At 31.1% G+C, this 17,851-nt stretch overlaps 1 protein-coding gene across 3 annotated transcripts in view; it reads right to left on the bottom strand.

Annotated features, from left to right (window-relative positions):
* The window catches only part of side-VI (sidestep VI transmembrane protein), a 481,913-nt gene that overhangs the window by 197,126 nt on the left and 266,936 nt on the right, over window positions 1–17,851 (bottom strand). For all 3 annotated transcript variants that reach the window (XM_088044224.1, XM_088044994.1, XM_088045766.1), the window contains exon 3: window positions 9,916–10,048. In XM_088044224.1, the coding sequence (XP_087900350.1) occupies window positions 9,916–10,048 (133 nt within the window). The remainder of the gene's footprint in view (window positions 1–9,915; window positions 10,049–17,851) is intronic.

The following is a 17,851-nucleotide window of genomic DNA, read 5'->3' as shown; positions in this document are numbered from 1 at the left end:
TTTTCGCTGTTCCTAAAAATGAAATTTTCCAAAATTGTTAATTTTTGTTCGAAACTTTCGTAATTTGGTTCAATAAATATGCATATAAAAAAGACTAAGTCGGCCAAATTTCACTATTTTATTGTCAAAATTGCTCGACTTACTACGTATAATAACAGATTTAAAATTTGTTGCTGATTCTAGAAAAAAATGACACCAAAATTTTTACTTTTAGTAGAAACTTCAACATCTACTAAAAAGCAAATAAATGGGCACTTTTTCTAATTTAAAATTTTTTTTTACTTTCTCAAAATTTTTACAAAAAAGAAAAATAAATGCAGATTTAGAAACGCCACTCATCTGTTTGCGCACTGTATATTACTGTAATGTTATAACAATAATAAAATTGACGATCCTAAACTATTAAAAAAAAATTAAAAATCAAAAAGACGGGAGTGCAAAAATCTAAGCTTTTGCAGCGGAAAGAAGACAGAAATCGACTGAGCATAAGTATCCAAAAGGGTCCAAAAACTAAAAGTGTTGATGTAAAAATGTGCAACGAAAAAGTGTGATTTACAATCCAAAAGACAAAAAAAAATGTAATTTACAAAAAAAAAAAAAACAATGTAATTAAAAACGTTTTCACATTTGGTAAAACAAAGTTGAAATTTAAAATACCGCAGTAACAGGAAAACGAACGAATATTATTCCCTTGTAAATAGTTTTTTGTTGTTTACACTAACTTCAGTCATGTCGTCTACTTTTTATCCGCCTCATTGGAATTCCACTGAACTGTGCTAAGAGACTGCACAACACACTGATATCGTAATTCAAAATAACTCAAAGTTAAAATAATTAAATTACCTTCATCATTTTAACCGGAAGCAACGTCCTTTTTATGTCTCTGTAATTCCTACTGGTAGTTTTAATTATCTCCGTCATTTTCCTAAATAGATACCGATAGAAATGGTTCTACTCTGGTTATATTCCCAGTCGTCAAATCCTACAACAGCGTTCTATCAGAAGCTTCTGTCTGGACTAATTAACACAGCAATGTTGCTCTATAAATTGAATGTATTATAAAGTGTACAAAATAAATCAATACGCTCATTTCTTGCTAAATTACAAAACATAATTGAAATTGTAATTCAATGCAAGTTAATCTAAACCGACCAAACTTCCGCTCAAATTTTTCATGCAATTTGTCTCGCAGTATTGTGTTCATTTCGTTTTGGAGAAATTCGCAGAACTGCATTTTTAGTTAACAATTATTTATGGCTTGAAAATGATATTTTTTGATCAAATTACATTTGCGTTGTGCAAAAATACAATACACTGCGAAATTAGTTATTGAAATACATTGCAACTAAGGGAAACCATTCCTTTGTTCTCTGTCCAGTTTAACAACAACTCAAGAGTTAAATATGCACCTACGTGCAATTTCGATAAATTTATTGCTGAGAGTGGTCAAAAATCGTTTATCAAAAACGCCCATTAATGAACGATTTCTTATGGACTATTTGCGACCACATAATGGCTATTTATTGTGTCAGCGTTCATAATTTCTTGTGTTGCTTATTATTACGATTTTATTAACACTTGCCATAAAGAAGCATTTTTAACGTGTGTCTAATAACGTTTTATCTACGATTGTTTTTCATTTCTAATTTATAAAAACAAGTTAGTTCGAAATCATCTGTCATCAAACCTCCAATTAAATAAACGTTGTTGATCAAATTGCATTTGCGTTGTGCAAAAAATACAATGCGAAATTAGCTGAAATACATTGTACATTGCAATTCTCTCGTGATTAAGGGAAACCATTCCTTTGTTCGCTGTCCAGTTCATCAACTCAAGTGATAAATATATACCTACGTGCGTGCATATACGATAAATTTATAGTTGAGAGTGTTGGTATTTCGCCCATTAGTTTCGACGTTAATAAGAACTATTAATGCACGATTTAGGGTCGAAAATCGTTCATTAATACTTTTTTAACATTTAATAACATTCATGAACAATTTCTTATGTACTATTAGCGACCAGAAAAGCATGTGAGCGAGCTTTCGTTATAAGCATTTCGTGAGGGTGCTGTACATGATTTTTTAATAATGCATGCTTGCCATAATTCTCCATTTAAAAGTAATAAAAACTAGTTAATCTTAAATGATCCGTCATTAAAGGTCAAAATAAAAAGAATTTGACAAAAAAAAATTTGGACTTTACTAAACAACTACATTTTGAACTAAAATCAGTTTAAAAAACGTCTACTTTTTGAACGATTAAAAAAATGCTCTCAGGCGAATACCCGAAATTTCAATTGCCATTCATTCCGTTTTTTGTTAACGTACGAAAAAAAAGTAGTTTTAGTGCAAAATTCTGCATAAAATAAGCCCTAACAACATAAATTTCCTTCACAAATTATCCAGATATCGATCAAAAATTTTTTTTATAGATTTTTATGTTGAGTCATTTTCAAGAAGATTTTACGGATCAGAAACGACGCTTTACACTTTTGAGTTACACATCAATCAAAAAACCAGCTTAAGATTTACCAGCTAGTCAAATTCCAGATTCATAGGTCAAATAGTATATGAGTAGCGATCAAACAAAAAATCTAAATTTTTCATCGTTTGGGTTTTTGTTAAAAAAAATTGACAATCAAATTTTGAATATCTAAAAGCGGATTTTCAGGAAAAAAATCATGAGAAAAACAATTTCAAAAATAGTATTTTTGTATCTGTCCTAATTCCGAATAAATCGAGCACAGAAGCTTCAAAATTTTGACGATCTATTTCAAACAAATTGTCTGGAAATCGACTAAAACAAATTTTTAAACATTTTTATTTTGGATCATTTTCAAAAACCTTTTACGAGCAAAAACGACCCTTTATATTTTTGAGTTCACATCAATCGAAAAAGCAGGACATGATCAACTGGTCAATCTTTAGATTAATAGTATAAAAGTGGCGATCGAAAAACCAAAACTTTAAAATTTTTCTTCTTTTTCCCCCAAAAAATTTACCAGAGAATTTTGGATAACTGACAACAGATTTTCAGCAAAAAATGCAGGTGAAAAACGATTTTCAAACTCTTATCTTTCAATCTGTCATAATTCCAGATATACAGGGTGATTTTTTAAAAACGGCAGGCGTTGTAGAATTTTTATTTATAAACCGATTTACAAAATTTTAGAAACAAATTAAATGGTTTTTAATTTACTATAAGCTGATGATTTTAGAATTTTTCTAATCGTCTTAGTATCTTTCGGCGATATTCAACTTTCTTATTTTAAATTGGCACTCATATTTTTTTTTTCATAATTTGAAAGATATTAGTTTTACAAAAATATTTTTTAAAAAATTATCAAAATTGAAAAAATTTAGGCAATAAAAGTTAATAAAATCTAGGTGCGTGCGTCAAATAACACAATACCATTATTGTAATGTCAAAAAGCAGCAAATAACAGAAAGGATTGGCAATCTTTTTTGAAATTATTGGTAACAAAAGACAATAATAATTACAAATCAGAAAAAATATCTACCTAATTTAATTAAAATACTGTTGAAATGCCATCCCGTTTTTTTCATTGTACAATTGACACCATGCACTTAGATTTTATTAACTTCTATTGCCTATTTTTTTCAATTTTGATAATTTTTTTAAAAATATTTTTTTGTAAAAGTAGAACATTTTACACATTTCTGAAACAAGAAAATTAATATCTTCCAAATTATGCAAAAAAAATATGGGTGCCAATTTAAAATAAGAAAGTTGAATACCGCCCAAAAGATACTAAAACATTTATAAAAATTTTAAATTCATCAGTTTATAGTAAATTAAAAACCATTTAATTTGTTTTTAAAATTTTTTAAATCGGTTCATAAATAAAAAGTCTACAACGCCTGCCGTTTTTAAAAAATCACCCTGTATGAAACACCAACATTTCTGAAGCTTCAAAATTTGAGCATCTGGCGACTACCCAAAATTTCAAACGCCTCTAGTTCAGTTATTTGTTGACGTACAGAAAAAAATAAAAACAGCTTTGAATTCAACGTACAATTCTGCATAAAATGAATAAAGACAAAATAAATTTCCTTAACAAATTAACTAGATATCGATCTAAATAAGAGATTATAAGAGAGTGTTTTAAAAGTCCTTTTCAAAATAGAACAAAATCGACGTCAAATACCTTTAAGTTAAACATCAATCCAAAGATCATCTATCAATTGGCTAAATTTTAAATTGCTAGGTAAAATAGTATACAAGTGGCGATCAAAACCCAAAAATTCAAAAATTTTTGCTTTTAGGTCAGATATTTGTTGACGTACGAAAAAATTAAGACAGTTTTGAATTAAGCGTAAAATTCTGCGTAAAATGAGGCCCGATAACATAAATTTTTTTGATTTGACCAAAATACATTTTTGACTGTTTGCATTGTGTTTTTTGACTATTGTATATATAGGCGTCAAAACAAATTATCCTACATTGGTGGTAATGGAGCCACACATTAAAATAATTTTTGGTTCTATTATTACAGATAATTTCGTTCAAAATAGAATCAATACAGTTCATTACGGACGAAAAGTTTGCTTAAAAACAGAACAAAACTATAATCAATGCAATGAATATTTTCGAATCATTGAACCGTCGCCGACGTCTCCCGGCAATTTCACGTCTGGCAATCCTTGTGAAAAAATTTGGAGAATGCAGTAAATCCGGCTATAACAAACTCTTTGAGGTTCCCGGCACATATTACCCATAATCTGTGATCGTAAGCGAAGCATAAAACACGGAAGCGTCCCGTTGTGACAGACAGAGCCATAACGATTTTAAATCCTCTCTACGCAGCCGGGTTACATAAAAGAAAAAAAAGGCTATTAACTACCAGACTTATTTTTCATGGGGTGCATTTCATTTCAGGGAGAATCTTTGATAAATGAACTGCTATCAATTTTTGTTCGCGTCGGCAATCGCCATCGTTTATTATAGGGGAAGGAAAGAGGAGTGCCAACAAACGCACATTCTTCGGCTGTTGTGCCATAATTGTCAATTAGACTAATTGGGAACAAGAAAGGAAATCAGCGGCTTGGGTGCATTTGGAAGCGTGCGCGAAATTGGGATTTTACTTATTTTCGTTTGAACAAAGACGCAAGTTTATGTTACTATAAAATGGCGGAAAAGTTTCACTCGTTCCGAACAAAGTACGCAGATGAGTTAGTTTGACAATTGCGACATGTTTTATGATTACTAGAGCACACAGTTATAGACTTAATTTGATGTGAGTTGACGCTTAAATTTTTATTATTGTCATAACTGCACGATTCAAGTTTTAAAAATGGTGGAGGCGCCGGGCAAATCCGCCACAAAACAACAACGCATTCTCAAATTGCAAGTGGTTTGTTAGTGTTTCTATTATACAGGGTGTGTCATCATGGCCAAAACTTTATTAAGAATCTAATTATAGTTTTAATATTAATTTCCGGTAATTGTCAAAAAAGCCAAAAAAAAAAATGTCATTTTTGTTATTTTTAAAAGAATATACAGGGCTAGTCACGAGAAGATTACTTCTGAAAATGATTTTTTCGCAACCCAAAATACTAATTTCTTGAGTCACTTGATACAACCCGAATCAGAAATGAAATGCTGAATCCACGATTGCTTAGGCTTTGACAGTCTCACTTTGACAATTACGGAAAAGGAGGTTACGTGAGTGTCCATAGACAACCCAGTTCAGTTTCGATGTGGATATCTTTACGATAAAGGTTCGTAGCAGTCATAGACAGCATTTTTGGCAGTCTCCGGAGATGAGAATCATGTCAGTTTTCTCATCATTTGAATAAGACTTTGTGACGGGTTTCTCAACTCAACCTAACATACCATGCGTGTTAAGGAGAAAAATTATTGGTCGAGCACTTACAGCTTCGGTATAGGACAGATTAATAAAGGTACTTCGAACTAATGGGGCTCTAAAGGAGCGGAATTAAGAATAAAGACGAAATTAAAATAAATAATGTCAAAGTGACATTGACCACCCCAAATGACCCCAAAGCAATCGTGGATTCAGCATTTTATTTCTAATTCTGGCAGTATCGAGTAGTTCAGGGTATTAGTATTTTGGGTTGCGGAAATATAATTTTCAGAAGTAATCTTCTCGTGACTAGCCCTGTAGGTACAGGATATCCGGAAAATCGTACACCACCGTGACTTTGCATTATCAGGCTGTATTCAAATCTGTAACTTAGACTGTGAGAATTAAAATGCTGTTATTTTCTACGACTACTTTTGTTAACTTAAAATTTTATATTTCAATCTTTGTCATTTTAGTCATAAATTAAAGCCATTATTAAAAAAATAAATAATTAAATTAATTCAGTAGCTTAAACTGTGAGAATTAATTTTTTATTGATTTAGAAGATTTTAGATCAATCTTTGCCATTTTAGTGACAGTTTGAAGCTATTGTTAGAAGATTGAGTAGTTAAACCTGTAACTAAAACGGTGAGAATTAAAATTTTAGGGACAATTTAAAGCAACTTCTAAAAAAAAATAGTAGATATGTAGAACTGTACCTTAGACTGTGACAAGCTTTATCCTGTCATTTTCTATGACTACTTTTGTTAATTTAGAAATTTTTATTTAATCTTTGTAATTTTAATGGCAGTTTTAATATTTTTAACAGATAATTTCGTCAGTTTCTAAGACTATGGGTCGGTTTACACAATAATTTAGTAAAATTATGTTAATCTCGCTACTAATTTGACAATTGCTGACATTTGATTGAAGGAAAATCGGTCGCATGTCAGCGTGATATTAAATATTTTAATCATAATTAAAAATTTAATGTAGCTGTGTAAACTTAACTTATATTTGGTGATTTAAGATTTTCTAAATTGATCTTTGACAATTTAGTGCCTATTTAATAGTGAGTGATTAGATTTGTACCTTAGACTGTGAAAATTATATTTTTGTTGATTTAGATAGATTTGAATTAATTTTTGCCATTTTATTGACGATTCGAAGCTATTATTAAAAAAATTGAGTAGATAGATCTGTTCCTTACACTGTGACAACTTAAATTTTGTTATTTTCTACGTTTACTTTTGGTCTTTGCAATTTTAGTAACAATTATAGAATTTATTAGAAAATTAAGTAATAGTTAAATCTGTAACTTAGGCTGTGAAAATATTATTTTGTCATTTAACAATAACAATTTTTGTTGATTTAGAATGTTTTACGTCGAATTTTCTGCCATTTTCAATCAACCACAGTCAAGCCACTTTATTGACAGTTCGAAAAAATTGAGTACCTTAGACTGTGAGAACTTAAATCCTGTCATTTTCCACGTCTACTTTTATTAATTTAGAATTTTATAAATGAATCTTCGCTAATTTACTGCCATTTTCTATGCTCTTATTAGAAAACTAACTGGTTTGATCTGTACTATAGACTGTGAGCATACTATTTTTGTTTATTCAAATTTTGTTAATTATATCTTTGCCATTTTAGTAGCGATTCTAAGCTATTACTAAAAAATTCAATAAATAGATTCGTACTTTAGACTGTGACAAGGTGGATCTTTTAGGGCTACTTTTAATCCTTGGAATTTTACTAATAGTTTGCAGGCATTATTTGTATGAGTATGTAATTAATTAACCAGTAACTTTGACTGAAAATTCAATCCTGCGACTACTTTTATTGTATTAGAATTTTTTGCTTTAAAAACGATGTCATTTTAGTGACAGTTTAAAGTCACTATTAAAAAAATTGAGTAGTTAGAACACTAACTTAGACTGTAAAAGGTTAAATCCTGTCATTTTTTTATATCAACCTGTTTTTAATTGAGCACATTTTATTTCGATCTTTTCTTTTTTACTAACACAGTTTGTAACTATTATTAGAAAATTGAGACTAATTACTAATTTACTAACTGTAAGTTTGACTGAAAGAAACATAACATTTTCTACTATTATTTTGGTGATTTTAAAGTGTTTTATTTTAACCTTTGCCACTTTAGTAACAGTTCAAAATTATTACTAAAATATTAACTGGATAGATCTGTTCCTTAGACTGTGAGAATTTTTTGTTTCAAACTTTGCTATTTTAGAACTGTTTAAAGTTAAATCTTTAGTTGAGAGTGTGAGAAACAATCCTATCTTTTTTTTTCTATAACTTCTGTTAATGTACAATTTCTTACTTTAATTTTTGACAATCTAGTAACAGTTTGAAGAAAATTGAGTGATTAGGCCTGTTCCTTAGACTGTGAGAACTTAATTCCTGTCATTTTATACGACTACTTTTGTGATTTAAATTTTTTTAGTTAAATCTTTGCCATTTTTGTGACAGTTTTCACGCTATTTTAGAAAATTAAGTGGCCTAATCAAAATCAAAAAAAATCAAAATTTTTCATCGTTTGGGTTTTTGTCAAAAAAAAAATGCAAATTTTGAATATCTGAAAGCGGATTTTAAACAAAAAAATTGGGAGAAAAACGATTTTAAAAACAGTATTTTTGCATCTGTCGTAATTCAGGAGATATCGAGCACAGAAGCTTCAAAATTTTATTTACATTTTTAAATTCAGCGGAATCTTCTACGTAAAATGAGTCCCAATAAGAAAAATGTTCTTAACAAATTATTTAAATATTCGCCAGAACAAATTTCTAAACATTTTTATTTTGGGTCATTTTCAAAAAACTTTTACGGAGCAAAAACGACCCTTCATATTTTTGAATTCACATCAATTAAAAAGCAGTACGCAATCTATCAAATGGTCAATCTTTAGATTAATAGTATACGAGTAGCAATCAAAAAACAAAACTTAAAAATTTTCCATTCTTTGTTCTTTTTTTTTTGTTTAAAAAAATCGACCATCAGGTTTTGGGTATTTTATTCTAAGCGAACAAAGCAGAAAAAAAACAATTTCGAAAACCGCTTCTTTCGATCTGTCATAATTTCGGAGATATGAAAAACTGGCACTTCGAAAGCTTCAAACGTTTGGCCCTCTGGCGACTATCCAAACTTTCAAACGTGAAAACGAAGTTTTCACGCCATTTTAGAAAATTAAGTGGCCTAATCTGTAACTTAAACTGTGAAAATTATAATTCTGTTATTTTTAGAATTATTTTTTAATTTTGTGTTTGATAATTTACTATTTTAAAACCGTTTAAAACTACTACATTTAGTGGGTAAATCTTTAGCTTAGATTGTGAGAATATAATCTTCTCATTTTCTATGACTTATTGTTGTTGATTTAGATTTATTTACCTCCCTATTTGACAGTTAAGTGACAAATCAAACCTATTACTCGAAGATTGAGATGTGAAATCTGTAACTTTGACAAAAAATTATAACCACGTCGATTTCTACGACAACTTTTGTTGAAATCTAAGAACATGATAAAAGAACCAAGTTGACAGCTGCTTCCGGTACAACTAAAAGCCACCGGAAGTTGTATTCAAACTATAAGTAGTTAATAACGACACTTCTATTTTCAAAAATGGTGGATGCGCCGGGCAAGACCGCTCGCAACCGCAAAACATTGGCAGGTCGTGTTAAATCAAGGCAAAAGAGTAAAAGACAAACAATAATGGCATCCTTAAAATACTTTTAAAAGTGTATCGAAATTTCCTTTCAGCGCGCTGTAATTGCGTTTGAAATTACAACCGTGTCGACCTAAAAACCCATTGTTGTTAAAGAAACAATATTTCCGCGCACCATCGAATCGGGTCGAGAATTCTTTAAACTCGGGAATTGTCAGCGGTTTTCCCTTTGTTTTATTTACATCCGTTGCGGAAGGAATCTCCATCACTGGCGTTTAGCGTATTGTTCCGGCAATTCCCTCACGTGACCGCCCGTCGTTCTCATAAAATATGTAGAAACTCTTCAAAGTTTCTCGTAAAAATTGCATCATTTTGCATTTGGTTTGAATTATGAATTACCTGTAGATTGGCGTGTGTTCGTCCTTGTACCAGACGACAAGAACGACGCTGTCGTTGAGCGCCGGAGGAAGAAGGTCGCATGGCAATTGGGCGTTTCCTTTGACAATCGCTTGGACGTGCGTCACTGTGCCACCTGCAACATAAATTAAACTCTCTTACAACACACATACAAAACTAAAAAAACTTGGCGCGTCTGCCTTTTGCATTATTCAAGATATCGTCGCTTGCTGGCGGAATAGCGCCCGTTGTTTTAGACACACTCGAAATCTTTTGTTAGGCAAATATAGAAAATTGAAAGAACACAAAATTAATGGAAATGTTTCATGCCAACGAAAGAATGAATGCTCGGGTTTGTGCCGAGACGCATCAAATATGCTAATCACTTCAAGTGTGATTTTTTGAATAATGAAACTTGTTTTATGCGGGGTTTATGACTGCGGTATTATAATTTTAGCATTCACAACAGCTCACGCTCGAATATTTTAGGGTATGTACTTGGACACATTTGTCACAAAACGTGGTGTGAAGCATAAAATTACATTATTTTTGCATTAAAAAATGTAGTTTGCTAGCGCCAAAGCTTATGATCTCGATAGTCATCACACGACAATATTCAGTCCTTTGAAGGCACACCATCAAGTTTTATGCAGCGCAGCGTACCGAAAATGTTTAATTATTCTATGCATTCTCTGTACGATGTAGAAGAGAAAATCAGATTTTTAATCTGAGCACGGATGTGATAATTTTTATTCTTATCTTTATTTCACTAGTATATTACTGTAGGAGTATGTTAGGAGACGCTTTATTTCACAAGATTGATGTTTGCGACACGAGCGAGCTTGCGAGCGAGTGGCGTATTTCAACCGAGTCTACAAGCGCCAGAACGTGCGAGTAAAATACTGTCTTTTATCTACGAGCAACAAATAGAACTGTCAAAATAAAAACCGTTGTACAATGTTCATTACTAAACGATTTTCATTATTGCATCGGACCTTAATATATAGGTAGTCATCATTATTCATTTAAAAGCGAACATTTTATAAGCGAATTATAAAGCGGCCGTAAATATAACAGTATTTTTCTGTCTATTAAAGCAATTTTAATGAAGTTTTTATAACAGCATTCAATGCGGTTGATTGTCGCGGTCGCTCGCACGTGTTTTTCATGACAGTTTAATGACACCAATGCTGAAAATCGTCATACAGGAGATTATAGGCACAAAAAATTTCACGTTTGTAACACTGAATTTTCATTTTTTAGGTCAAATTTGAACGCGCGCTTAAAATAACAAAGTTTGCGTCTACTTCCGGTGGTATTTTTATTGAATTTCGCTTGAACTTCTGCAGTCAGCTCTGTGCAGCCCATTTATATCCATAGTTTTTCGATTTTCTTGCATTCGAGATTTCTATATTCCAATCCTAATTTGTTTCCCAGTGTTCTGCCAGCGCCCTCGGTATCACTTTTTTTGTATGCAACTCTGTTGATTGGTTCATTTCTAGCTGCTCTACTTTTGAGGCAATTCTGTGTTAGATCTTTTCTCTCTGGTTGAAATTCTCTTATTGATTTTAGTTTGCAAGGCTTCTTCCATTATTCATCGTGAAGAATTGGGTGTTGGAAATGTTTATTCTTCTGGATAAGAAATAAATTTAATGAAATGTACAAAACACTTTGTTCTATTTTTTTTAAATGTTGACAGTTTAATATTGGCATTCTTTTTTGCTTTATTGTGTTTCTCTAAGATTTCCTAGATCTATCAGACTTCCAGTAAATCGTTTAGTTTTTTTTCAATTCCTTTTAATAAAACGACTTCTAAATTCTTTTTCTTACAATTGTTGCAAATTTAGATGATTGAAATTTTATTTTTAATTTTTTTTTTGTATTTGTTTATGTCTTTTTATGCTTCTTTTTGTACTCTTGCTTAGAAGTTTAGAATTTTTACACCTCTTACAATTTTTTTTTCTGGGAGAATTGTAATCGTTTCAATAATTTAAATTTTAACAAAATACATTTTAAAATTTTTATAATATCCGTATTTTTTTTATTTTTTTTAATTTTTATATTGGCCTAAGTTTAACTCTCTAGATGTATCAAGGTAAAGTAAATATAGTTACGCATTTAAAAAGACAAATTAAAAAAAAAATTAGATGAGTTCAAAAATTCACAAAAATTCTGATACAGCTTGTAATTCTAGTCATTTTTACAATAAAGCAATAAAATTTGGCGTGGTTGGTAAGCCTGATTTGCTTTCTAGTTATGTAAAATTACATTGTTCCGACACAACAAACAATGTTACAAAACAAAAAAAATACAAATTTTTATTCTAAAAACATTGCCAAAAAATTTTCAATTAAACTTCTAAGACAATAAAATTTTTAATTGTGTTAAATTGTAATTAGAAAATTAAACACAAAAAAAACGAATTTAAAAATTTTCGTTTACAGGATGAGTTCAAAAATTTATACAAATTCCGTAGCAGCCTGTAATCCTGGTAATTTTCACAAATACAGCAATAACATTTGAAAAAGTTAGTAGCCTTGACTAGATTTCCAACAGTGTAAAATTACAAAAGCGCAATTACAAATTTCAATTTTTGAAATAAAGAAAGAAATTTCAAAAATTTTCATTAGAGCGCGTAATTTTCAGAGTTCTTTTCTGAAGCGATAAAATATGTAAATATTTTTAGTTAAGTAGCCACTTAACTGTAAACAATTGATATTACAAAATTATACACCAGAAAAAAAAACAAATCAAAAATTTTTTATTTTCAACAAAAGCTTAAACATTAACAGTGATTCTGATCATATTTTCGATGAAGCAATAAAATTTGGAAAAGTTGGTAGGTTTCTAACTAAGTGAAGTTACAAAATCGCAAAGTAAAACAGCCAAGTTTTAGAACAAATTTTTATTCTTAACACAAAGCAAGAAATTTCAAATTTTTTTATTTGAACGCGTAATTTTAGGGCAATAAAATTTGAACAAATTTTAGGTCATTACCTTATTAATTGTGCCCAAATTATAATTAGAAAATTATAATTTAATTAGGGATTGTAGGGATTGTCTTTAGAGACAATAAAATTTTACACATTTTTACTTAATTAGTTTATTAACTGTGCAAAATTGTAATTAGAAAATTATACAGCAGCAACTTTCCAAATTTTGATTAGAACGCGTAATTCTAAGAGATGTTTTTTGAGGGATAAAATTTGTAGAGATTTTTAGTTGATGAGTCTATTAACTGTGCCAGATTGTAATTACAAAAATATCCACTAAAAAAAAATTTCAATTTTTATTTTTGAGATCTGTTCTAAAAATCATAAAATATCCAACACTCTCTTTAGAGTAGTTTTGACTAACTTTCTTACTTGTAAGTTCGTAAAATAGTTCGTTATTGTAAGTTCGTAAAATAAAAAATTAAATGGAAAAAGAATTTCCAAAATTTTTATGTTGAACACTACAGCAAAAAAAAAACAAAAAATTATTAGAATCTGTAACTTGTGTTGTGAAATTTGATAAGGTTGGTAAGCTTGGCCAGCTTTCTAATTGTGTAAAATTAGAAAAGGGTAAAGCAAGAGAATCAAAATTTACTTTCGAAAACGTATCATCAAATTGTGTTCTGAAAGTTGTCAGTTTCAATTAGCCTAGTTACTGTGAAAACTAAATATAATTTTAAATAATTTCCACTTTTTTCTAGAACAATTGAGTTAATGAAACGTCATTCAGTTGTCAACTGTCAACAAATAACGTTTATGATTGGATCAAACTTATAGATTTGACAAGCAATTGACAGGAGCACCAACTCGCAAAACAGTGTATTTACAGTATCGAAAACAATTGATAAATAATGCTAGAATGTAACTTTAAAAACACCTAATCCAAAACAAAATATTCTGGTCCACTATTGTTCATTTCAACAATACAAAACTCTTATCCCGATTTTGAAGTTAGAAATATTATTTTGGCTCAAAAGATCAAAGTTGCAGTGGGTGCATCCTGCAAAGCCTTTAACCAAATGAACAGCACTCAGTCGGTCCAATTGTTGCAAAGCATTTACTGACGAGTGGTCATCACACCTCTATTGCAGAATTTCTCTATTAGCACCACCTGTGAATTTGCGAATTTTTAGTAAAATCACGATCAATTTTGGAGGATAAAAATGCGCTTAACGACATTTTTCTCCTCCGAAATCTGTATTAATTAAAATGTGTTAATCCCAGCATCGGTCGTTCCGTCGTAGGTGAATTAATCAGGCATTTTCATGTGGCGTGAACCGAAGCGAGGGAAGTCAGTTAATTGAAAAGATAACGAAATCAATGGAAGACTGTCCAAATTACATCAATTACGAGTAGAACGTCAGAACGAAAAGAATTAATAATATCAAAGCCGAAACAGGAGTAATCCATTCTTGACTTTTACGTGTCTGGAAAACAAATTACGTTCGAGTAATCAATTTGAAAGTTTCGCGTGACGCAATATGTCACCGTTAAAATTTATTTTCGCATTAATATTTGATGTTTAGTCCAAAGAATGGAAAAAACCGCAAGATTCCCGTGGACGTGAATTTTTTATCGGCATCGATCCATTGGAAGAAGATGACCGAGGTTCAAATAGGTTAACAGATTTCTCGACCCGTCATTTATGAGGGTTGATGGTAAGTGGAATTGAACTCCGCCACCCTGTCGTTAAAACCTACTTACGCGCAGTTTAAAGTCTCCTGCGGTATTTATAAACTGCATTTTATAGGCTACTTCGACTTAATACTTTCTAAGTCATCCGTCATTCGGTTCTTTTATCGACCCTTCCGCCTTGATTTAACGCCTCATTTATAGTTTCACGTCTTTCCTCAAATATTAATTAGATTTTATAAGCGAGCGAGAAGGGTTCAGCCAGTTCTCACGCTTTCATTATGCGTATTTTTTCAGACGTCTCCCTTTTCACAATAAATTGCGCCAAGGTAGATAAGCCAAGGCAAGACATCTGCTTCTTCATAATGAAATGCTTTGTTTTCAGCGTGTTTGCTGTTTGTAAAACTGAATTTAACAAAAGTTTCTTTGTATTCCGACGTTATTGTGCACGTAATTGCTATATCGTAGGTGGAAGGAAGTGTATAATTGTTTACTCCTTGGCGAGATATTTCACTGTGACGTGTCGGAGAATTATTTATGTGCCAGTTTCTAATCAGTGCAATACCGAGTTTGGCGGCGATTTAATTACAAACAACCAATGGGGGTGTCAAACACGTGCCGTTTTTTTCTATTGTCGAGCGACCTGAAATTGTTTGCATTCACGTCAAAACTGACACAGGCACAATGCGGCAAAACGAATCAATTTTACTTTCCACGAATTACACTAACAAATTTTTTAAGAAAAAAACGTTTTGCTTTATCAGATCCGCACTCGAAGCAATTTTTCTTGAAAATTTGCAAAGTTATGGAAGTGCTTAACAGTGTTACTAGAAAGACAATTTTATAAGCTCTCCAACGACATATAAACGTAATTCTACAGTATAGAAGTATTTCTAAAGTAATTTCTAAAATTTTTGAAAAACTTCTCTCATGAACAATTTAAAACACTTTTTTTCAAATGTCATAAAAGTGAGACATTAAGTTCACTTAAGTTTTACTTATATGCTTAAGCAGAACACAGCGCATTATATGCTTGGGCTCCATCGTAACAATAGAAATGTTTCCATTGCACTATATCTTTTTTTAAGTAAAATAGAGCAATTTTCTATCGTTTGCAAAAAAAATCGTATATGCCATTCAGAGCAAAAATGGCTTTGTGTGCTTCACTACGTTTGGCAGACACTCGAACAAGCTCAGCACACAAAACTTCATTTTTACTCTTAATGACATAATATACTATTTTATAATTTTCATAATATTTAATGCAATTTTTTATATATTCGTAACTTGTAATGCATCATTGAAAAGAATAAATTCTTGCTATTCAGAGACGATGACAAATGAATTGTTATCTCTTATCGTTTAGGACAAAAAACAAAGAAAACTTCTTCAAAAAATTAAAAATTTTTATTATTTTCTGTTGATTTTATTATGTTTCTGGTTAAAAGCTCCACATCTCATCCTTCGCTTTAAGTATAATAAAAACAAATCCAGTCAAAGGCGTTTAAATGAAGAGCAAGTAGAAAAGCTCAGCATTTTCTGCAAAAATAATAAAGTTTGGTATAATAATAAAAGCTGAGAAAAGCTCAGCCAATGGCAGAGTTTGTCATTTGCAGCTTCATTATACCCACATCTAGTATAACTATAAAAGCTCATTCTTCCTTTCTAGTATAATAGAAAAAGCTCAGTCAAAAGCGTTTAAATAGTTCGAAGAGAAAATGTAAAAACTCAGCATTTTTTACAGAAAAAATGAAGCTTGGTATAACAATGAGAGCGCAGCTTTCAGCTGAGTTTGCCTTTAAAAAGCTCAAAAAACAACTAGAAAAGCTTCAATACAACCATATCCAGTATAACAAGAAAAGCTCATCCTTTGCTCGTTTAAATGGAGAGCAAATGTGAAAGCTCAGTAATCTCTTTAGAAATAATATCGTTTATAACCACATCTAGTATAACTATAAAAACTCAGTCAAAAACCTTTAAATAGTTTGAAGAGAAAATGTTAATTAATTCTCTAAAGGGAAAATAAAGCTTGGTATAGCAATGAAAGCGCAGCCTTAAGCTGAGTTTGCCTTTAAAAAGCACAAAGAACAACTTGAAAGACTTCAATACAACCATATTTAGTATAACCAAAAAAACTCATTCTTTGCTCGTTTAAATGGAGAGCAAATGGAAAAGCTCAGTATTCTCTGCAGAAATAATAAAGTTTGGTATAACACGGAAACCACAGCCTTCGGCAGAGCTTGTAGTTTGCAGCCTCAATATAACTACATCTAGTATAACAATAAAAGCTCGTTCTTCAATTTTAGTGTAATAGAAAAAGCTCAATCAAAAGCGTTTAAATAGTTCGAAAAAAAAATGTAAAAGCTCAGCATTCTCTACAGAAAAAATAAAGCTTGGTATAACAATGAGAGCGCAGACTTCAGCTGACTTTGTCTTTAAAAAACTCAGAGATCAACTAGAAAAGCTTCAATACAACCAAATCCAGTATAATAAGAAAAGCCCATCTTTTGCTCGTATACATGGAAAAGCTCAGTCTTCTTTTCAGAAATAATAACGTTTGGTTTAATAATCAAAGCGCAGCTTTCGGCTAAGAAAAGCTCATTTAAAAGCTCCTTAAAAGGCAGCCTTAACAGAATCAGAAAACATCTAGAAAAGCTCAGTCAAAGACTGAGCTTGTCGTTGATAACTTTAGTATTTCTAGTGTAACACCAAAAGCTCATCCTTCGCTTGCCTTTAAAAAGCTCATATTAATTAGATCTGGTATAGTAAAAGAAGCTCAGTTCACGGCTTTTAAATAGTTTGGAAATCAAATAAAAAAGCTCAGTCTTCTCTGCAAGAAAAATGATGTTTGGTATAACAACGAAAGCGCAGCCTTAAAAGGATCGGAGAACAACTAGAAAAGTTCAGCTTTTGCTTGCCCTCAAAAGATTCATTTACAATTATAATAAAGAATGCTCAGTCAAAAGCGTTTAGATTCTGTCGAAAGTGTTCAAATAGTTCGGAGAGCAAATAGAAAAGCTCAACCCCAGGAAAAATAAAGTTTGGTATAACAACAAAAGCGCAGACTTAAAAAAGTCAGAGAACAACTAGAAAAGCTCAGCCTTTGGCTGAGCTTGTCTTTGATAACTTTACTATAACTACATCTAGTATAACACCACAAGCTCACCCTACGCTTGCCTTTAAAAAAATTATTTTAATTACATCAAATATAGTAACGAAAGCTCAGTAGAAGGCGCTTCAATGGTTCAGAGAGCAAATGGAAAAGTTTGGCCTTTTCTACAGGAAAAAATGTTTGGTATAAGAACGAAATGATA

Source organism: Gnatocerus cornutus, chromosome 1 (genome assembly GCF_029298725.1).
Source record: "Gnatocerus cornutus isolate USDA-ARS CGAHR chromosome 1, icGnaCorn1.1, whole genome shotgun sequence".
Lineage (NCBI taxonomy): Eukaryota > Metazoa > Arthropoda > Insecta > Coleoptera > Tenebrionidae > Gnatocerus > Gnatocerus cornutus.
The sequence above is the reverse complement of the archived record's forward strand: the minus strand, read 5'-3'. Positions and strand labels throughout refer to the sequence as shown.